Below are 21,992 nucleotides of genomic sequence, written 5' to 3'. Positions count from 1 at the left end.
GATAGGGTCTGCTGCTGGCTCCTGGCTGTGGAAACACAGCAGTGGGAAAATTTCCCAGTGACTGGCTGAGGCTTTCTGTGGAGTCCCATTTCCCAGCCTGGCACAGCAATCAGTGTGCCTTGGCCACACACACTGAGGTGACACAGGTGTGACTTGTGATCTGTGCAGAATTATCCCTGTTTGCAATCTGGCTTGGCCATTCTGGGAGGAGGTGTGTAAGGTCTGCAAGAATCAAGTTTGTGTTGCCCACCCACCCCCACTTGATGCCAGTAATGTGTCCCTGGGCAGTGGCAAGCTGGGAAACACCCACCCAAGCTCTGTATCCCCCTTCTTCCTGCCCTGTGCTTCTCAGGAACCACAGCAGGGATAAGAATGGTTGCAAAAGGGCTGTTTGTTGACTCCAGAAGGATGTGGAAGTTCACAGGTGGGAAGAAACCGGTGGATGTTTAGCCTTATCCAATGTGAGTGAGCAAAATCCCATCTGCACAGTGAGCAAATAAAAAAAAAGTAATTTTTAAAGGGAAGAAAAATGTAGCAGTTCAGGGCTTTGATGACCTCCCTTTCCCCAGCTGCCCGAAGGTCCAGGGCAAGCAGTGTTTCCTCCTGCCAGAGCCCCCCAGGCCCCCAAAGCTGCTGAAGCAAAGCTGCTATTCCCATGAGGCAGGGTGTAAATCCCCCCAGAACTGTAGTGTGTAAGCATGCCCGGGAGTGACCCTGCAGCTGCCCCTGCTCCATGTGCACTTCCACCTTCTCAGGGATGGGACCTCCCGCCTGCAAAGGCAGCACACAAGAAAAAAATCTGACTTAAAACCCCCTGAGCTCTCAAAGTAACCACTGCAAGGTGGTGTGGGAGCCTCCAAAGAGGATGGATGGACCCCAAGCACTGGGATCACTCTCACCTTCAGCATTCCCACAGGGAGGGGTTGTGCCAAACCTGGATCTCGAGGTTTATGATCTCCACCTAAAATTATTTCTAATTGAAGTGAATTCTTGGCTGATGCTTGGCAGAGAGAATTAATATGTGAGTGGTTCCCACCAGGTTCTCTTGGGATCTGGGTCACCTTGGAACACCAAAGGGTGAGGAAGTGTGTGTGACCAAACTTGTGTAAGGCTCAATCTCCTTGCAGTGAAAGAAGGAAGCAGAAATATTCAGCTGCATTGTACAAAATTCTCTTTTTTTTATATATATGTATATATATACACACACAAACCCCCGTAATCGGACAGATTCACCAGATTGAGATTTTTTTAAAAAGTTGCTTGTAGAAGGGTGTTGGATTTTGTTTTCTCTGCTGGCTTTAGGCAGTGCTGTTGCTGGGGAGTGGACACCAGGCACTGTGTTTTGGGAAGTAAATGGAGGCAGTGAGCAGCAGGGAAGGGCTTGGAGCCTTTTTTCCAGGTATTGCCTGCAACATGCTGGGAACCGAGGCTGGGAAAAAAAGCACCATCCCCTCACTGCTCCTGCTGGGAAGGGAAAACCAGGAGGGAGCCACACAGGAGAGGCAGGCAAACATATGCATTGACTGAAACATGAACAAAACTCGTTTTTTTTGTGCAATGTCTGTTAAAAAACCATTTTTGTGTGTTAAAAACCATGCGGTGTGACTAGCGTAGGCAAGTGTAGCAGAGAAAATCCAGTGGAACGCCTTGGTGCAACGGAACACTTCCATGGCTAGAAACCCAAGGGAAATCCAGCTGGAGCAGCTTACAACGTTTGCCAAGGTTTGGGTTTTCCCATCCCCATCCTCTCCCACCCCCACACTACAAAACATTGGTGCTGGGTTTGGATTTTTATTACTAAATGGGCTCCTCTGCAGTTCATAGACAGTCACGGGCGAATCAGAAATTCCATTTTGTACAAACAGCTCCAAAAATATTGGGAGTGAAGTATGGTTAGGAAACACTGCTCACGCTGGGACCACCGTGCCTGGAGGAACAGGGGGACCAGAGCATCCCCCCCTCCCCAGAAAACATACAGCAGCTGAATACAGAAAGGTAATGTCCACAGAATTAAGTTTTTCATGCTATTCTACTTTCCAGTGCTCTCCAATCCATGTGCCATGGCCAGGTAGGGAATGCTGAGGTATATTCCAACAGAGATACCTGCAGCCAGAGGAAAATCCATCTCTGGAAAGGGATTTTTTTCCCCCCTTTTTGTTTGGTTTTGGTTTTTTTTTGTGGGGTTTTTTTTTTTTTTTGGTTTTTGTTTTGTTTTGTTTAGTTTTGGTTCTGCACAAAGCAAGTGCTATGCAGGACTTTCCCCCAGCTCCCATTGCTTCCAATTGATCCCAGGCCATAGATGACACCCCCATTTTTTAGGCACTTTTCCAAGGGAGTTGTCACTTTGCTGAAACCATTTTTGCCTTCTGGCCCACTCCACCCCCTCCCTGGCTCCTAGTCAGAGTCAGGGAATAGTTTCTCCTCTAAGTCCAATTGATTTTTTTTTCCCCCCTATGGAAAATTTCTTGTGTATAAAATGACAAAGGAAATGTTTAATTAAAGAGGAACAGCCTGACTTGGCAGTTTTGCAAGACAGAAGATGGCTCTTTTGTATTTAAAACTAATTTCACAATTCAAATTGGACTTTTTTTTGAAGTATACGAATGAGACATAAATATAGGCTTATCAATCTGCTTAAAAATTTCATTCACATCATGGAAAATGCTTTTCATTTATTAAAAATATCACATTTGGAGACTAGAAACAGTAAAGTGCATGAAAAGTTTCAAATAGAAATTCAAGAAAATCTTGTAGCAGCAAAAAAGCAGAATAAAGAAAAACTTAAAAACACAGACACGACCTTTTCCTATCACTGTGCCTTTTTTTTTTAAACATTAAGCAGCCAAACAACTTGGTTTTTTTTGTTTTTTTTTTTTTTTTCTCCAGAAAATTGCATCATGTTTAATGCCTCTTGAGGCACAAGGTTTTGAACTGGCCACCCAGAGCATTAAAAGGAAAGAAAACAAGGATTTCCAACACATCCAAAGAGCATTAACATTTGGGAAGGAACCAGCAGCTTTTTACTTCAGCCCTGACTGACAACAGCTCCCAAACAAATTGGAACCAGGAGGATACAGAGCTTGAATTTGATCACAGATACTTGGCTATCTTTGGTTTTCTGATAGTACTGAGATGAGGGGCAGGGCCATGCTGCCAATTGTTTATAGTCAGGTAATTAAGTGCTTTGCTAATGTGCAAAATTTATATTGGATGCAGAGTTGAGTCTCCATTTTGGATTGGAACAAACAGTATTTCTAACATTCTTCCTACAATACAAGCATCTCTAGTTTTGTTTTTCTTTCTCCTAAAAGGTTGGCTCAATTTGCCACGTTCTGGAAAAAAGCATTACCTTGAAATATGTTAAATGCAAGTTTTTTACATCTCTTTTGTCCATTTAGAAGTGCAGCTTCCTACTGAAAAGAAAAAGCCAGTTTAAAGTAAAATAAAAAAAAAACAAAACACAAACAAAAATTAAATTAAAAACCTGGAAAGGGGAATAATACTTTGGTTCCAGCCCTAGTGCCAAATGATACCGATATGCACCAAAATGTGCAAAAATCTCTTCTCAAACACGTAAAGAAAGGAGCTCGAAGAAGCAGCTGAAGGTTGGCCATACTTCACTCCTATCTAGAGGGATTTACAAGTGTACAGGTCCGTGGGGTGGGTGGGAGCTGCACTCACTACCTGCGGGAGGGCAGGTGCACGCCGTTCACCAGCGGCAGCAGCGGCGGCTGCAGCTCCAGCTGCGTCAGCAGCGAGAAGTGGTCCGAGGGGATGTGCGGGTGCGGGCACCCTGTGATGTTGTTGTCCACCAGCCACTGAGGGTCCAAAGGGCCCAGCACTCCCAGCACGTTCATGTGAGTGTTGGAGTAGAAAATGTAGTCAATCACACCCTGCGGAAAGAGGGAGGGAGAGAGCGTGGTGAGGGCAGGACAGGGCCCACCCTCGTTAACCCCGGGGCAGCCGAGGTCAGGGAACCGAGCGGGAATCGGGGCTTACTTTGAAGTCAAAAGTGTAATTGGTGTAAGGCATCAGGTTGTTCTCGTAGGCGCTCTTGAGCTGGAAGCCGTGCGTGATCCTGCCCTCCGAGGCTCCGTTCTTGCCGTTGCCACTGAAGTTCATCAGACACTCGTTGTAACGCAGCTCCTTGAAGTCCTTGTGGTTGTCAGCTACGATGCCATTGCTCAGGTATTCCACTACACCTGTGGGCAAGGGGAAGGGTTTAGGGAGCTGCTTTGAAAGACAGCTTTGGGATATTAAAAACCAGAAGGCCACCAAGGCACCATGAGTTCAGAGTTAGCAAAGCAACCTAAACCCCTCTCCTTAGAAAGCTTTAATCAGGAACTCACTTTCCTACTTCTTATTGCTGCTTCAGGCATGGGTGTTTATGTAATGATTTATTTAAGATCTAACTGTGCCTTTCTACACTTTTGCAGGTGCAGCCAGCTCTCCTGAAGTGTCTAGCTGAGCATGAAGACCAGGTGACTCAGTCGGAGGACTCACAGTCTCTTCAGCCAGATTTCCAAAGGCAGCAGTTCATCCATGCCTTCCCTGGGCAGTGCAAACAACCCCCTCACCTTCAGAGCAGAAAGCGGACCTGAACGTTCTAAGAAGGTAAGTTAAAAGTCAGGCCTAAAAGCCAGCCTTACCTGAGTCAGGCAGTGAGTTGAGATCCGCACACAGCACCAGAGGGATAGAGTTGGGATCTGCTGTTGGGCTACTGGGCCTGCTCGAGGCTTTCTCCAGGATGTTTTTCAGTTCTGAGACGAACATCATGGTCTGGATGAGTTTCACATCTGAGTATTCGGGGTCCCAGTGCATGTGGGCATTGGCCACAATGAGCAGCTGCTTGTCCACGTGAAGCGATTTCATACCTGGACAAACAATGTTAGCAGTGAGAGGTTCTGTGTTCCTGCTTGTTCATACTCGGGGTGTAGCTCCTCAGGGCTCAGACACAGCAGCAGGTGGGTGTGTTTTTGTTGCTTAAACCTGCTGAAATGCCTGTAAATAGCCCAGGGAGCTCCTTCCAGCCTCCTCTGAAGCCATGAAAACCCCAGCCATGGAGACAGAGCAGGATGACAGAGCCATGGAGACCAAGCAGCTACCTGTGTTGGAATTGTCTGCTGCATCTAATCAAATTAATGAAAATGTGACAGTCAGTCAATCAAAAGAGAGGAAAAGATACCCGATAATCTCCCTCTTCCACATCAGTACATTAGCACTGACATCTAATCACTGGGGAGGGTGGAAGGAGTCAATCCAAGGGAGGAAAAGAGAGTTGAAAATAGAAGTTGAACATTGTTGCCAACTACTGGTAAGAGCAAATGTGTGTAAACACAGTGACCTTGGGAAAGCTGAGCTGCTCAAGCAGAAAGTAACAGAGTAAGTAAGCAGGGATAGAAGCCTGAAAGGAGAAAAGCAAATGCTGGGCCTCTTGCTGTGAGCACAACAGACCATGTCATCTCTGCCTGTCTGAGCCACCCATGGGCTGTGTTTGGCTGCACTACCAATGGGAACAGCATGGATTACCTAGGAATAACTCGTGCCTGTCTCTGGAGCTGAGTAGCAGTGAGGACACCACAGTCATACTCACTTGCTCCAAATAATTCCTTGTGCACCTCCAACACCACGGCGACCCCGATGTTGTCCTTGGTCATCACTCTGTTCAACATGGCTTCTGAGCCCTCCGAGTTGGCCATGGCCACCTGGTTGAACTCCACCGTGTGCTTCTGCACCAGAGTGAACCTGGGCAAGGAGGGGAGAAGCACAGTGAGCAACTGTGACACAGTCCCTGTGGCAGTGTCCCCATCTGAAAACCATCCCTATCTGCTCCCACAGGCTCCCTCTCTTCCAAACCACCGGACACAACCTGAGAGCTGCATTTTTCTTTTGCAGTGAAAACTCTGAGAGGCGGCTCAGGCTTTGGGAAGCTTCCATCCTAATGACTGGGAGCTGTTCTGAGGTTTAAGTGTGAATTTTGGAAGCTGCTGCTGCCCCTTACTTTTCTGTTTTGAAGAATATGGCGCAGCCATCCACATGCTTTTTCTCCTGCTCCGACATGATTTTGGCACGTGACTTTGGAGAAAAGAATCCGTCGTATCCCCGTTCTTTCAGGGCTGGCAGGAAAAGGGTGAAGTATTGCTCCGTTTCTACTTCCTGCAATTGTACACAAACACCTCAGGCTAAAGAAGTGAAGGAAACCCTTCCTTGTTACTGCCCAGGCTTGCAGGCAGAAAAGCTGCACAATCCATGTCCCTTCCTAGACCAATGGCCTGCTGGGAATGGATGTGCATTCCTGCATTTCCTGGAATCCCTCCCACAGGCAAAGTGCGAGGTGTATTTTGGATAGCAGCAGACCACACCTGGTGTGTTTTACACTGGAATATGGATATACAGCTTGCATTGGGAAGACCTGGAATTTGCTATTGAGCAGGTGACTATGGTGCTCCCAAGGGAACATTTAATCCTAAAGGTGGAGGTTCATGTTTGCTGTTTCTGATGGAAAATGCAGTTATGTTTTACTACCTGAAGACTGATGATGTCTGCATCACAGTTGACGATTTCTTCCATGATTCCCTTTTTCCTGTACTCCCAATTGAGTGCCCAGGACGGGCAGTAGCCATAGAGCTGCCGGGTGGCGTATTTATCACACAACACATTGTAACACATGACTGTAAATGAAGCTGCAAGGAGAGAGAGAGAAAAGGAAACGTTGTCAGCCTCTGGAGATTGTCTCTTTGGCTTGGACAAAGCCCAACGTGGAAAAGAAATGCCCGGCATCCCATTCAAATGGCAAAAATGGTATTTACAGCACAGCCATATGGTAATTTTTCTAGTACAAATGAACAAATTGCTGTTTTCACTCTGATCCAGGAAAATTAAGCCCAAGGTAAGTTTCCCAGTGTGTCACCTTGTGAACACAGATTTACCTGAGGGCAGAATTTGGTCTCGTTCTTTTAAAGTAATCCATGGCCTTGGAGGCAGCTGCTCTGGGTGAACTGCAAAAAATTAAACCAGTGATTAATTCAGAGTTTCTATTTGTAAGTTACAGTTCCTAAGTCAAAGTGATGACTGAACAATAATGTGTTTTGCATCCCCAACTCCCTGAGTCTTCAGGGGAGGCAAAAATCAAAAAATCATTTAAATGAGTAGCTCTAGTAAGAGAAAAAATGTCATTTGTAAGATTGGTGACTATTTCTGTCTCTTCTTCTCAGATTTAGAAGCACCACCGAAATGCTCCTGCACATTGAATAATCTGCTGAAGAAGGAGGGTAAATTCTGGCATGGTTCAGCCATCCCTTCTCCAAGAACCTTGCCCTGCATCCATCATTCCTGCAGTGCCTGAACCTGGGAGACATCAAGTGGCAAAGCAGAAGGCTCAGTTACAGAACCACAAAGCAGGACTCAGGTCAGGTACATGTTCTTAATGGCTTCCATGTTTCTTGGGCTAAATTTGACATTCTGCTTGCATTCAAATGATTATTTCTGGTGGGGAGAACCAAAATGGCTTCAGCAAGGCAGACTTTGCCCTTGGCTGGTAATTGAAGGGTTTCAAACAGAACAGAGACATCGTTTGGCTGTAACACAGGAGACCCTTAGACACTACAATCAGCCTCTTCCACTGGGGATGAGGGTGTGTTTTGGGATATGACTGGAGCCACCTGACAAAAACACTGTGTCAGGGAAGGAATAGTCTCCCTGCAGTGGTTCAGAGTCTTGTTTTAACAGCAAATGCTACTTTTAAATCCTTTTTGCACCAGATCCCTCGGGCTGTACCTGCTAGATTGTCAAGCATGTAGTTCAGTAGCTTTCGGGTTCCGTCTGGATCCTGGTAGAGGCTGAGAATATCTTGGGATAAAGGATTGCCTGTCAACAGCACAAAACAACAGCAGGGGGATCAGCTGCCTGCCTTTCTTGAGGCTTTCCACCCAAAGAAAATCTCCCAGAATGAGAACAGACAAATTAACTCAGCAGGTTGAAGGGTTTATTTCCCTGACTGCAGATTTGAAATGAGCTCCTAAGGAAGTTTAGCAGCATTAAGAAAGAGGAGCATTGTCCTCCCAACTCCCTGGTCATTTTTGCTACCAACTTAATGCTTAAAATAACCTGTAAGAAAACCTTGAGGTAACAGAGGAAGGTTTTGAGGCCAGCCCCCCTCAGGATTCCCAAGAACTCGTAGGAATATCGAATTGGGAAGAGCTTACCTTTCAAACCCAGGGTTTGCAGCTGGAAGAGCCGTCCAAGTTCATAAGGCAAAACCCGTAACAGATTGTTATTTAAAAGCAATTCCCTGCAGCAAATGCAAAAACACTCTGGGTGAGGATTACTGCAAAACAAACTCCTAAGTGCTGTACACTGCTCGTCCTCAAAGAGAACACTTTTCACCCTGAATTTTATTATGGAAAGATATGCCAATCTTCCCATGTCAAAGATTCATTGGGGGGGAAAAGCCACAAAGCCCAAGATGCAACCAGGGATGGAAACAGTCACATATCAACAATCAGTGAACCCAAAAGTAATTATTAGAACCAAAGCTCTGCACTAGCCTGGAGTTTTTCAGGATTATATGAAATAACAGGCACAGGAAACAAACTGAAACTCTCGGTCCCAATCCCACACCAGAGATTTGCTGGGAAGTGAACCAGAATAATTCCCCTCACCTGAGAGACACCATGTTTCCTAGTTCTGCTGGTAAACTTCTGAGTTTGTTGGATGACAGATCCAGGTAAACCAGATTGTGAAGCTTGGCAATATCAGGTGGAATGCGAGTAAGGTTGTTGTCATTGAGGTGCAGAGCAGTCAGGTGTGTCAGCGACCACAGCGATGTGCTTAAGCTCCGCACTCTCCCTGGAAGAGCAAAGCAAAGAGCTTAAACACCTCTTCAGTCTGGACCCCCTCTGGATCTGGAGTGGCCTGGGCACCAGCTGTGCTGGAATTTAAACCCCAACCAACTCACCCGAGATCTCTAGTTCAGCCCAGTGCGACTTCTTCCCGTTGGCCACCTCTTCCGCCGACATGATGGTGTAAATTCTGCGAGGATCTGGAGGATCATATTTTTCCTTTGGCATCCCTGTTAGTCTGAAACACCATCACAACTGTTACTGCACAGCATTCCTTCCTTTCTGTCCTGCCATGAGCTGACCTTTCCCAGGATAGCCTGCAACACCACAGGGTTTATGCACAATACCAGAGTTTATACCAGTTTACCAATAGCAATAGTAAATACCAGAGTTTATGCACAATAACCGTGGGGCTGCCAAGCAGTGCTCACACCTGGGCAGAATTCCAGGATGGAGAAGAGCATTTCATCCTAGGAAGTTGGGGTTTCTGCAGTCACCTGCTGGGTTTCCCAGTTTATCCCCCATAACCCACAGAGTTTTTTGCTGTGTGCAGAGCCTGCAGACAAGATCAGAAGCATTCTGCTGTTCCTGGATTGCTCCCTCCTGTAGCTTCCACAGGGAACCAAGGATTGAAGGGAAGGCTCTTAACTTCAGCTTACAAAGTCCCACTTCTCCACTGCACTGCACTCTAGTTCACTGCTCGAAATTGCAGTCTGAGGGGGAATTAGCTCAATTTTCCCATTAACTCTCCAGCTTTTGTGTTCTGTGCTTTTTCATCCTCGGGACCAGTGAAGACCTTTGTATTCCTAATGGCCCAGGAGCCACAAAAAGACCTCAGGTAAAGCTCTCATTTAGCTGTTCTGGGGCACAAAGGGCTCCAGCCCAGTGCAAAATGTGAATATCAGAAGCCTAAGGAAGAGCCTGGGCACGCCAAATTCATCCAACTGTCCTGACTGTCAGACAGGAGCTCTGATGTCCCATTTAAGAACCATCCACTTGCCAGGGGACACAGGGAGAGGTTTTATTCTATGCCTCCCTACGCTGTTGTGCTGAGCAGGACTCTGTGTGTGATTTAAAAACACCAGTTTGCTGTTGGCTGACCTTTTCCTCCCGAGACACACAAAATCCACGAGCCTTGATTTCATACAATTCCAAAGCAGCTGCTCCAGAGGATGCAGCTCTTCCCTCATACAGACTCTCCTCCAGCCAGCTGCAGTAGCTGTGAAGCTCTTCAAACAGCTCCAACTTGAATCTGAGGTAACAAGCTGAGGATTCTGTTCAACAAGTCCAGCTAACCCAAGATGCCACTTTTCCTCTCTGGGGTTCAAGTCCTGCAGTGTTCTCCAGCTGATGCTGACAGCCAGACCAGTGTTCTGGCACGGGGCAGGAGCTGGCAGGGCTGTCCCCTGCCAAGGGTCTCACTTACAGGGCTGCTGCTTCCTTCCCTGACCAGGGCCCAAGGGAACTGCAGGGTCATATGTGAGCCCCACATCTATTTATAGCCCCCTGTGATGTCCAGGTGAAGTCACACGGCCAGCAGAGCTATGGGATAAGAGGATTCTGTGCTCACACTGCCTGGCACGGGGCCATGAAGGGAACCAGTTACTTAAGCACAAGGGATTACACCTGGAATCCTTCTATCTTTGCTCCAGAACCCCAAAATCACAACAGCCTTTCACCCCCCCACATGAGCAGGCTGCGCTTTGGGATGCCAAATCTCTGGTGCTTGCATTTTGCTGGATTTATCTTTGCTCTCCAACTGCTGGTGTGAAAGTGGGGAGCACTCAAACAGACTCCTCGCAGCCACAAGAGCCCTATTCCACCTGCCCTTGCTGCTTCATCTGTCAGATCTCAAACTGATCTGTATCTCTACGGCACCTGGACCCAAGACACGGAAAACTTTGCTGTCCAAACCCAGGATTTGGGTGAGTGCTCTGTGATGAAGTCCTTAAAACCATGGTGCTGAGACCACCACCTGAGCCACCCCCTGCCCATCCACACCAGCCCAGAGATGCCTACTGACACCATCTGAAAGCTCCAGGAGTGCTCCCTGGCAGGGCACCCAAAGAAATGATGCTGAAATACAGAAGTGCTCTGCCATTGCAGAGCGATGTGTGGCCATCAGGGGCCTGCAGAGGAGTGAGCCCTGAGCTGGGAGGCAAAGGACATCACATTTTTCAGCTGTTAGTCACTTGAATATTGCTTTGAAATCGTGGTGAGTCAAACAGGCAGCAGTGTCATTGCCACAGTTACAGAAAGGGGAAAACAAACCTAAATCAAATGCACTTTTTTCTCCTCCTTCTTCATCACAGCAACATTGAGCAAGACTTGAAAGTCACCATGTGTAATTTTGTTCTTAGGCAAAAAATGGATTCTGCCCAACTCCTGCCATTCCTATCTCCCACTCTGCTTGTCCTGGAACTGAAACAATATCCAGAAATCCCAACCTGGTTTTGCTCAGTCTTCAGGGAGCTGCACTGAGTTCCCTGGATCTGTTAACTCCAAAATCCAATGTGCATCAGTGCAAATTTTGGCAGGCCTTTCTCCTAAAGGCTCCCCTTGGAAAACTTCTGAAGCTACTAAAACTTGCTCTCTGCTACTGATCCAGCCCCGATTTTGTGTAAATTAAACACAGAATCTCTTCCTCATTTTGTGTAAATTACAGAAAACCTGGAGATGAGGACATCAGTGCATTAGTAAGAACAATATTTATAAACTCTGGGGGTTCCTAATGGAACTCTGTGGGTCCAAAAAAACCCAGAGGGGACTGGCAGAGCAAGATTATTCAGTTGCAACCCTAAGTGTGGTCCTGGGTGAGCCTAAGCTGCTCTCTGAGGTGGATATAAAAAGGGCCAGGGGCAGGTACTGTGTTCCCACCAGTAGGTCTGTGCCTGCCTTTTCCTTGGACTTTTGGGGTTTTATGCTGTTTTATTTGCTGGGCTGTTTTTTAATGTATGTATGAGGCAGGCATGCAAATGACTATCATTTAATGTCTGGAGAAAAGAAATGAGTACTGGAACACTACTGAAGGTGTGAGGAGTGTCAGAGAGCAAAGGCTGAGTTACTGGGTTGCAGCAGAGGCTTTAATATGAAGAAATGTTTATTGGGCAGCAAACAACAGGAACTTCTGGGTTTCAGACACACAGTCCCTTCCCCAAAGGGTGCAGAAGATGCATTTGTTAAATTACAGTGCCCATAAGGTGTTTTGTTCAAGTTGTTTGATACCTCAGTGCCTAAGAGAGGAGGCAAGTGGAGAAAGAGCTGTGCCTGCCTCCTGCTGCAGCCCTGTGTTCATGGATGCTGGGCACAGCTCCACCCTCACCTGCAGCCCAGTGACATCCTTTGTGACTCCTTCCTTTTTCCCCCAGCCTCTGTACATGGGTGAGTCAAGCTGCCAAAGCATTTTGGAAGCAATCCAGCAGGCAGGCCTGAGTGGCTCTTCCTTCCTGTGAGCACAGCTGAGTGTCCATGCCCTCCCATCTGCTGATCCCTCCCAGCAATGAGCCACGCTGTCGGCTGGCAGGCATGCACGTGTGTACACACACATTGTCCAAGGCTGGGCAGCTGGGCTGGAAGCTGGGAACAGCACCCTTTGGATCTCTTCATCCCCATGGCCATTTTTGTGCTTGGGAATCAGGCCTGAGTGGCTGCAAAGGCTGCTTGTCTGCACTGCTCTGCTTTTAGGGGAGTGTGACCAAAGTCTCCCCATTTTGGCCTCCCCAAGGAGAAGAGAAGCACAGCCAATACCACAAACACAAAAACTGGATTTCCTCCTCTCTGGGGCAGGAAAACCAGGTGATTGTTCAAGGGTATGGGAAGGGGATTCAAAGAGACCTGCCAATACTGGGGTATGTACAGATGTGTCAGCTTAAGGTAAACTATTTGCTATATCCCTATATACAGCACCTAGTGTGTATAAATCAGCAAGAAAATATGGGAGAATGGGGAATTCTCATGGTCTTTGGTGTGGATCTGAGCTTTTGTCATGGTGCTTTCCTGCAGGACTGTGTCCAACCATCTCTGTGTACACTGCCTCTCCCAGGAATTCAAAGAGCACCCTGAGTCTGCCCTCCTAGGTACCGTGTCTTTCCAGCTCCTTAATCCAAATACCCTGACTGGGGATAGAGATTAGCAGGGAATCAAATGTAAATGCCTCATCATGTTTTTTTAATTGTAAAAACCCAAACAATTAAAAAAAAACATGTTTGAGGAGATCTGAAAGAATCCCTGAAGGAAATGTGACACAGAGCACAAGGAAATTCAAGTTGAGACTAGGGAAAGGTAAGAGGTAAGCAGGAACCTGCAGCTGGCAGTAAATTTAGTGGTGCTGAGGTCCTAGGGGGTTCCCAGGTTATCCCTCTGAGCCCAGAGAAGCACAGACAAGTCATAGAAGCAAACAGCAAAAGCCAAGGGGAGGAGTGGGAAGGGAGGGAACAAGCCGTATTTGATTAATTCCAGAGCCAACTGGCACTCACTTGATGGAAATGCTAATTGTCCCACTGACATACACCCACTAGTTATTCCCCTCATCTCCTCTAAATGAAGCAGTCTTTTCTTAAATCACAGGTAACACAAGCACATCCAGGTTTCCACCCTTCCTTTTCCTCCATGTCACACCCCCACTTACAGGACTAGCTGAACTATTTACTGCATGGAAATCCTACACAGCATTACACAGCTGCTTTTTATTGCTGTGCTTGGTTAAGAGTCAGTCCTCCCTCCAAAGGAACAGTTCCTCCCTGTTGGAAGCAGCCTGTTACTCTCAGGGTGTGCATGACAACTCCTTGAACACACATCAGATCTGCAGGTGCCTTTTACACTTGGTGCTTCCAGAGCAGCTCTTGGAGCAAGCACAGGGCAGGCTGCTCCCCAAAATAAGGCTCTGCTTACCAGAAATGCATGCAAGGGGCCACTGTAGGGCAAGAAGTGTTCCCAGCAGCCAGCCTGTAAATAAATGTCATCAGAAGCCCCCAAAGGGCTGCTTTAAGCAGTGTGCTTGTTTATTTACACAACTATCTTGCACTGTTTCAGAGAAATGACCCATTTGCAATGTTGCTCCATCCCCTGGGGAGTGCCGGGCTTCTAATGAGATCCAGGACAGAGTGGCTTAAAGGATTAGGAGCTGAAGTCACCAGGAGTCTGGGGAAGGAAGAAGCCAGTGCTGGATCAAGACAAAACACCATCCTGGGCTGTGGGCATGGCAGAGAAGCAGCCAAGGATGGCTGCAGCTCAAAGCAGGAGGTTTTCCTGGGACTGGGGAGACAGAAAACCCCAAAGAGCACGAGCACAGTGAGCTGGCAGTGCCTGGTGTGCCAGTGTCCCTCTGAGCCAGGAGGGGAAGGCTGCTCTACTGACAAGGCTGATCTGACACCCATGCAGTCACTCAAAATGATACAGAGCCTGCTCAGGCTGTGCTGAGAGCCAGCACTGTGCCTCACTCAACTCCTCAGGATCAATACCTGGAGAGGAGTCAGCTATTGACCTGGGTTTTGAGCAAAACTCCACAGGAATTATGAATCCATGCACACTGAGGTCTTCTCAATGAACCAAGCTTAAAATACAGCTGGAATCATCAATACCCTTTCATCCTTCAAAGCAAAGTTTGCGCTAGGAGAAAAGGAATGACATTATTTCCACGGCCAAGGTGTCATCTTCCCTTTTCAGTGGGAGACTACCAGCACTTCCACAAAATAAGCAAAGCCCAGCAACACTTCAGTTACTCTCCCTCAACAATCCAAAGAAAATGTGCCACCAAAAAAACTCAATTCAAACAGCTTTAGGGTTACAAGGCTTGCCTTGTTAAACCACAGGTAAGTCTGGATGAGTCAAAGCTCAAGATTTTAAAAGGAAGGAGCAGAAAAAGGGAAAAAAAAGCCAAAGGAAAAAGCACACACTGATAGTGGAAACTGTTTTGCAATCACTGGCACAATAAATGAGCCTTTTCAGACTGAACAGGCCCCAGGATGCTGCACAGTGCTCAGAGTAGCTGGGCTTGTATGCTCAGAGAAGAGAGAAGGGATCTGTTAAACCCCCACCCCCCCCAGTTTATAGGAATAAACCCTCTTCTCCAGAGGGTGTGTTTAAATGTACTTTGCATTTTTTAAAAAAGTTTGCCTAACAGCCTGAACAAAGCATATTATTTGAATATTGAAAGATAGTGCTTCTGTATCTGATTATCCCAGTCTTTCCCATGAGCATTTCCAACTTAAACTTCCAACCAGAATCCCACACTGGTTTGGGTTGGAAGGGACCTTTAAGCTCATCCAGTTCCACCTCTGCCATGGGCAGGGACACCTTCCACTGTCCCAGGCTGCTCCAGGCCCTGTCCAGCCTGGTCTTGGGCACTGCCAGGGATCCAGGGGCAGGCACAGCTTCCCTGGGTAACCTGCTCCTCAGCTTGTGTGGGCTCTGTTCAGCCATATTAAGGGATTTCACCTAAAGCCAGGGAATACCTTTGGCAAGTTTCGCTGTAGTTTTTCAAACAGGTTGGTTTTCTGGCATTTCTTAACATACTGGCAGGTGAGAGGTTAATTACAGAGCTCTCTGAAAGGAAGCTGAAGAAGACAAATGCAGTCCAAGGCCTGGTGCTACCTCCCCTGCTGTACAGAAGTGGAGAGTAAAGGAAGAGCACAGACACAGTGGGTAGGTCAGGAGGCAGGTAAGGATTCAGGAATGCTGGAGCCTTGTTGACAGCCTGAGGTTTTCAAGCAGGTAATTTTCCAGGCAGAAAATACTTGTGAGTTATGATCATCTCCCCACGTCCAGGGTTGTTTTGTTCAGACCTGCAGCTGCCATGAAATAAATGGCCAATGACTTAAAACTGAATTATTCCCCCTTTACCTGCACAGGAAGCACCTGGGGGTTCCTAGAGCAGGCAGAAAAACACCTAGTCTCAAACCTCCTGGTCTGTCCACAGGTCTCAAAATACCCCATAGATGTGCTTCTCTCATGCACTCCAAACATTCCTAGTTCTCTGGTGCACTCCACTGCTTCCCTGTCTTTTGCTCCAGACTGAGGAGGAGGAGGGGGAAGAGGCTCCTTGCACAGGTACAAACATGTCCCTGGAGACTGACCTGTTCCCAGTGGCAAGATGTGACTTGGATGGAGGAAAAAAAAAGGTAAGCCCAGCTCTTCCTGGCACCTGGGAATGTTCTGGTATGTGAGAAGTCATCTGGCCCTGCTTTCCTTTTGCTTTCTTAACCTTCCAGAACAAAAAGGGATTCAAGGAAAGGCGTTCACAAGTGGGAATTTTGCCTGGGCAGCCGTTCATCCTGTGCTAGCTCCTTCCCACTGCCAGGGCCAGTTGTAAATTAATGCAACACAAGAAGTAGAAATTGAATTTTGAGCTATAGGGGAAGCAGGAAGAGCAAAGGATATTCTCCACATGTCGAGGCTGACTCAGGATAAAGGACTTTTTTTTGGTCTCATACACCCCCCTTGTGATCTCACACAGGATGGGGATACCCAGCAAAGTATACAAAGTATGCTTTCTGCTTTCCCCTTTTCTCAGTTTTCCTGGGAGCATCCTATGGAGAAAAAAGAGCTACAAATCTGCAGAAGGAAGGCTTCAGCCCTCTCTTTAGATGGTCCATAATCCAGAGCCTTTTGAAAGTGCCTTTAGATTGATTTCTTAGGAAGGGAAAAAAAAACAAAAACCAAAACTAATTTGTGATTAGAAGGCACAAAGATGTTCACTCAGATGGAAGCATTCCTGAAAAGCAAGGGGAAAACCACCAAAAGCAATTCATTGAGCTGCCCTAAAGGGTAAACAGCAAACTTGAACACCAGCCACAAATCCTGATTATTATTAACAGCTTGACCAAAAGCTTATGGGTTTTGTACTTTCTTTTGTACTCCTGGAATCTGATGAACTTAAAAAAAATGTGTTTGACACCAGAGCAAGGAGGAGGCTGCCTCTGCAGCAACACAAGGCTAAACATTCCTCCCTCTCCTGCAGCCTGACGAGCTGCCTCAGCCCAGGAACTTTTTCTGCCTTTAAAAAATCATGTAAAATGTTTAATTGGGCCTTCACTTCCAGGCCATTGGAAGCAGCAGTGTGGAGAGCTGTTGACCTGGAGAGCTGATTGTGGAAGGGCCAGGATCAAGGAGCTTTGCTTTGCATTCCTGTTCCCAACACAGCCTCTGCAGAGTACAGGTGGGTGCAGAACCTGGGAAGGGGAAAGGCCCACGGGACAAGAGCTGCCTCCATAAAAATTCCTGCTGCTTCTGGCTGGGGGCACAAGAGGTTTCTCTTTATGCTTTGTTTAGGGTGTAAGGAATAATCCAAATTCAAATCAACAGGGATGGTGGCAGGGTGTTCTGAAGGATTTGTCTCTTCATGTCTGAAATTTCCCAACCCTCCAGCTGCAAGTGGGGGAACCCAAAACCAAACTCCTGCTAAAGGGAAAATTTTAATTTAGAACATGCACTTACACCCCAGCCTTCATAGCCTGCAAATCTGCATTTGGCGTCTCACAGCCCTTTTATTCACATTTTTTCTATCTTTCTCAGAAAAACTACCAAGCTCCTCCCCAGCCAGGCAAGCAGAATAGGGAAGACAGCACACCCCACCCAGGTGAATGCTGAGCATAAATGGTGCTGTGCAGTCCTAAACAGCACTAATGACTGCCCTCAGGAAATGCCAGAGCAGGGGTGAGCACACACCACCTACAAACTGTAGTTAAATTACTCCCAACAGCTCACTGGGCTTCTCTTCTCTCCCCTGGTGTGGGTACAGCTCCCAAAACCCCTGTGCTGGCTCACTGCACCTGACTTGGAGCTACAATTGCTTGGAGCTGCTTTTTGTTGGTCCTGGAGCATTTTTCTAAGTGCTGGTTGAACATCTCCCCCTCCAAGGGATAAAATGTGTTCCTCGTAAGACAGGACACAGAGCACTTCTGCCTGTCTTCAATTCTGTTTGCCATGACCACCTGCCCAGTTGCTTCCTGGTGGCAGCTGAACACTCCTAAAGCTACATCTCTGTAAGGAGATGTCCAAGAGACTGCAAAAATTGTTCTCCTAAACAGGATTGCAGGAAGATTTTCTTCCAGTGCTCCCTTTTACTCAGAGTAACTTCAGTTTGGTTTTTGTTTTGGGCGGAGTGTAGATTTTTTTTTTCTCCTTTTCAACTTGGAGAGAGGAATTTTCTCCCAAATAGCAGCCCCCCAGTCGGGCTCAGCACCTTGCCATTGGAGGTGGGTGTCACGTAGCCCTTTTGTGAATTTACTGAGCTGCCAGCAGAGCCAGTCAGCAAGTTCAGCTAAAGGCCTTCCACGGTGCTCTCCTCATCCAGCCCCGAGATCTGAAGGCACAAATGGGACCAGAAAATCCTCCGCATGTCAAGTTCTTTTTGCCCTTTCCTGCCAGACACTTCAGTTTACTTTAATTTGAACTTTTTGGGGTGGTCTTGTAGTGGGAAGTTTGATGACAGCCCCGAGGTGCACAAAAGACAGGAAAGGAGAGCAGCAGAATTCCAGAAATATTGTCACCACCTAGGGATCTTGATAAATAAACCTCCTTTTTTTGTTGTTTTTTGTTTTTAAATCATTACAGGTGAGATGGAGAAACTGCACAGACAAATCACTGGAAACCCAAAGAATTAATCAGAAGGTGAGATTACACCACACTGTCGCTGTAACAAGCACCCAAGCCTTGATTACAGCCTGCCATCAAGAGAACCACAGAATCTGGACAAAAAAAAATATTACAAGAGGCTTAGCATTTAATGCTCTAAAGCACAAAATCCGCAGCAAATCCTCCTGAATCTAAATATGCCTAAGACATATTTTAACTTATTTTTTTAAAGTTTTCACAAATGCCATCTTATGCTCCCAAAAAACTAAGCTCCACTGTTACTTTTGCTTTCTCAGTAGTCTGCAAATCAGGTTACAGTCCCATGCCTCGAGTGCCCTTTTGGCACTCCCCAAACCTCTTTCCACTAAACAGTAAGCAAGTAAAAAGTAAGCACTTATTTGGATTTATCTCCCCTTTTAAGCCCAAGTAACCCACAAGTGTCCAGCAGATTAGAGCTGATAAAAGCAGAATTTTTGGGGGTGATTCAAGAAAGTTTGCCTGGAAATTATGCAAGTTACTGATGGATAATTTTATCACCTAAAACCTTGGGGAGGGTTTTAATAAGAAGAAACACATCCCTCCATATGTGCACATTGGCTCAAACAAAAAAGCCAGTGGCTGCTGTGATCTACCTAACTCTAAGTTTTAATTCTTGGTGGTTTAGATTTAAATTAAGTAGAGGCTTACCCAGTGTGGAAATTAATTAATTTTTCTCCACTGGTGCTTTTTCATTCTCCTAATAGAGTCCACACACATACCTTGGGATTGCTTTCTGGCTTTTTTTCTCCCCGGACTGGTGTGAAAGCTAAACTTGGTCAAAACCACGGCTGTTAATGGGAAAAAACAAAATGCTCCTAGTTTCTCCCACGGAATGGAAGTTTTATCCCATGGAAAGAGAACAGCCAATAAGAGAGTTCCCACTGCAAATGTGATGGGGCTCCTACAGATTCTGGATGGGAAGAGGATGGTAAATACACCTGGAGCAGCCTTCCATTTCTCTTTCCTTCCTAGGCAGGCAGATCCATGCCAGAGCAGCTCCATCCCTGGAAGGAGCAGTGCTCCCAGGGCTGGGGAGAAGCACCCTCGAGGCAAGGCAAACAAGCTCTATCAGTGAGAGTGCACTTGTGCAGATAACTATGCTCCTCCTGCAGCTGGGCTGCTGCTGGCACAGCTCTGGCAGTCACGGGTCACACTCCGGCACGGCACACACAGAGCTGTGCCAGCAGGAGCTCGTCCTGCTGGGTGGGAAACTCCACAGCCACTGCAAAGTTCTGCCTTCTCCATGCTGCAGCCAGGGTGAGTTTGTCCAGAAGGCTGCTGGTGGGGAGTCTCAGACCTGACACATTAGGGACTGGCCCTCCAAGGGTGCCACAAAACTAAACTTTGCACAGGAACACCTATGGGCTGCTTACACTGAGTTTTGTCCTTCAGTTAAATGCACAAATGAAAGGAGAAAGAGTCCCTGTAGGAAGAGATAAAACGGAATAAATTAAATCGTGCTGTACTTCAGCACTCAGAGCAGCCCCCGCTTTTAATAGTAAGAAGGGAAGAAAACTGAAAGTGTTTAGCAGGGTTTGTTTAGCAGACAGCAGAGCACTGCAGAATTTCCACTGCTCTGTGAAATCCTACAGGCACACTGCAATGGGGCTTTTGGAGTCACCTCCAGTCACCTCGGGAGGAGATTTGGTGTCTGGGCTGGAGCTCAAACACAAGTTGTGTTGTGTTTGACACGATCCTGCAGGTTGGATCACTGTTCCAGAGCACGGAGCAGTGAGGTGCCAGCAGTGCACGCTATCCATCTGCTCCAGAGCCAAATTCTGCAGTCAGGCTGGAAACACCTCCCTTGGTGGGCAGGGAGCAGGGCTCCATTCAGGACACCAGGTCAGGCTGTGGCACAAAGCAAAATTCAGTGTCCTGCCAGCCTGGATCTGCTGGGAGGCACCACAGCCATGTCCATGGATGCTGCCCTCCGGGACAGGGAGTGTGGCAGGACCATTTCCCCGTTTTTCACAGAAATGAAATCCCTGGCAGGCCGTGCTCTGCCTTCACCAGAGCTCTCTGGCCCTCCAAACCGGGATACAGGATGATACAATGATTCTAGGAATTCCCTGGGTTGTGAGGAATAACGTGCAATTTTTTTTTTCTTTTTAAAAATAAGCACGTTGCCATAATTTTCATTATCAGCCATGTCTACACACCATGAACAACTCCTGGGTGGGTGTTTGCCCCTCTGGGTTAGCTCTGAGTTTTGTGGGGGAGCGTCACATTTTAATTGTAAAAAATTCCCTGCTTAACCAAGGCCGTGTAAAATCTTTATCAGCACGGCAACTCAGGAGAAGTTGTACCTCCCCAAAACAAATACTCAGCCAATTCAAAGTTTCCAAAAGGGCCTGATAAAAGCCACTGGTCTAAAGATTTCCAGAAGGTCAGATAAAATGTGGCATGGCTGGGAGCAACAGAGCCCTCCACCACCACATTGAGCAGGAGCACTTCAGTTTAACAAGGGAGCCCCAGACTGGAACCGAACGTTCAAGTGCGTGCTTTCATTTGCGAGCACCACGCCTGGGCTGGCAGCCCAGGTTTTACTGCAGGTGACACTCCTGTCACCCTCCTCCTCCCACGGAACTGCTGCGGACCACGGGGAAAAGGTGGCGAGACCAGCATCTCCCCAAAACACCCTAAGCCCTAAAGTACCCTCACCCCAAAGACACCGTCACCCCAAACACGCTGGCGGTCACCCACAGTGCCAGGCCGAGATGCCATCACGGCACGTGGTGGGGATTGGGGCCAAGCCTTGGCCCCGTGGCCGGGATTCGCTCCACGGCCACGCACCACCCTCCAGCCCCGGTCTCCTCATGGCTGGGATTAGTCCCGGGGCTGAGGTTCACCTCCAGGCTGGGATTCACCCCATAGCTGGGGCTCACCCCATGGCCGGGATTCACCCCATAGCTGGGGCTCACCCCATGGCCGGGGTTTACCCCGTGGCTGGGGCTCATCCCACGGCCGGGATCTGCCCCACGGCTGGGGTTCGTCCCACGGCTGGGGCTCACCTCACGGCCAGGGTTCACACCGGGGCCCGGCTTCACCCCACGACCGGGATTTGCCCCAGGGCCACGGCTCACCCCACGGCCGGGATCCGTCCCCCCGTGCCGGGAATCGGCCCCACGAGTACGGCTCTCCCCACGGCCGCCCCCCGCGGCTCCGAGGCGACCGCGGCATCCCCTCGGGCAGCTCCGGCTCCGGCCGCAGCGCGGCCGCGGCCTCCGGGGCTGCTCGGCGGTGCCGATCGCCATCTCCCCGCGGCGGGGGCTGCGCCCGCACCCCCCGCACCCGCGGCCTGGCCGCGCCGCTGCCAGCGGGGCCCGACATGGCGGCGGGGCCGCTCCCGCCCGCTCTCACCTGCATGCGGCGCGGCGGGGCGGCGGGGCCGGCGGCGGCGCGGCGGGGCGGGCGCACACGACATGCGGGCGGCGGCCCGCGGGCAGCGGGGACGGAGCCGCGGGGCCCGGGCGGCAGCGGCGGAGGCGAGGAGGAGGAAGGAGAGGAGGAGGAGCGGCGGCCGGGCCGCGCAGGGCGGAG

The 21,992-nt window shown here is 48.3% G+C and overlaps 1 protein-coding gene across 1 annotated transcript; it reads right to left on the bottom strand.

Annotated features, from left to right (window-relative positions):
* Positions 1 to 1,154: 1,154 nt before the first annotated feature.
* Positions 1,155 to 21,981, bottom strand: CNOT6L (CCR4-NOT transcription complex subunit 6 like). Its single transcript, XM_036381601.2, has 12 exons — positions 21,813 to 21,981; positions 8,957 to 9,078; positions 8,661 to 8,847; positions 8,205 to 8,290; positions 7,777 to 7,866; positions 6,930 to 6,998; positions 6,526 to 6,683; positions 6,002 to 6,156; positions 5,594 to 5,745; positions 4,650 to 4,874; positions 4,000 to 4,202; positions 1,155 to 3,893 (listed from the first exon to the last, which is right to left on the bottom strand). The coding sequence occupies exons 2-12, from the start codon at positions 9,066 to 9,068 to the stop codon at positions 3,681 to 3,683; spliced, it is 1,650 nt and encodes a 549-aa protein (XP_036237494.1). The 5' UTR covers positions 9,069 to 9,078; positions 21,813 to 21,981; the 3' UTR covers positions 1,155 to 3,680.
* Positions 21,982 to 21,992: the final 11 nt, after the last annotated feature.

Source organism: Molothrus ater, chromosome 4 (assembly GCF_012460135.2).
Source record: "Molothrus ater isolate BHLD 08-10-18 breed brown headed cowbird chromosome 4, BPBGC_Mater_1.1, whole genome shotgun sequence".
Lineage (NCBI taxonomy): Eukaryota > Metazoa > Chordata > Aves > Passeriformes > Icteridae > Molothrus > Molothrus ater.
Note: the sequence above shows the minus strand (reverse complement) of the source record. Positions and strands in the feature narration are given on the sequence as shown.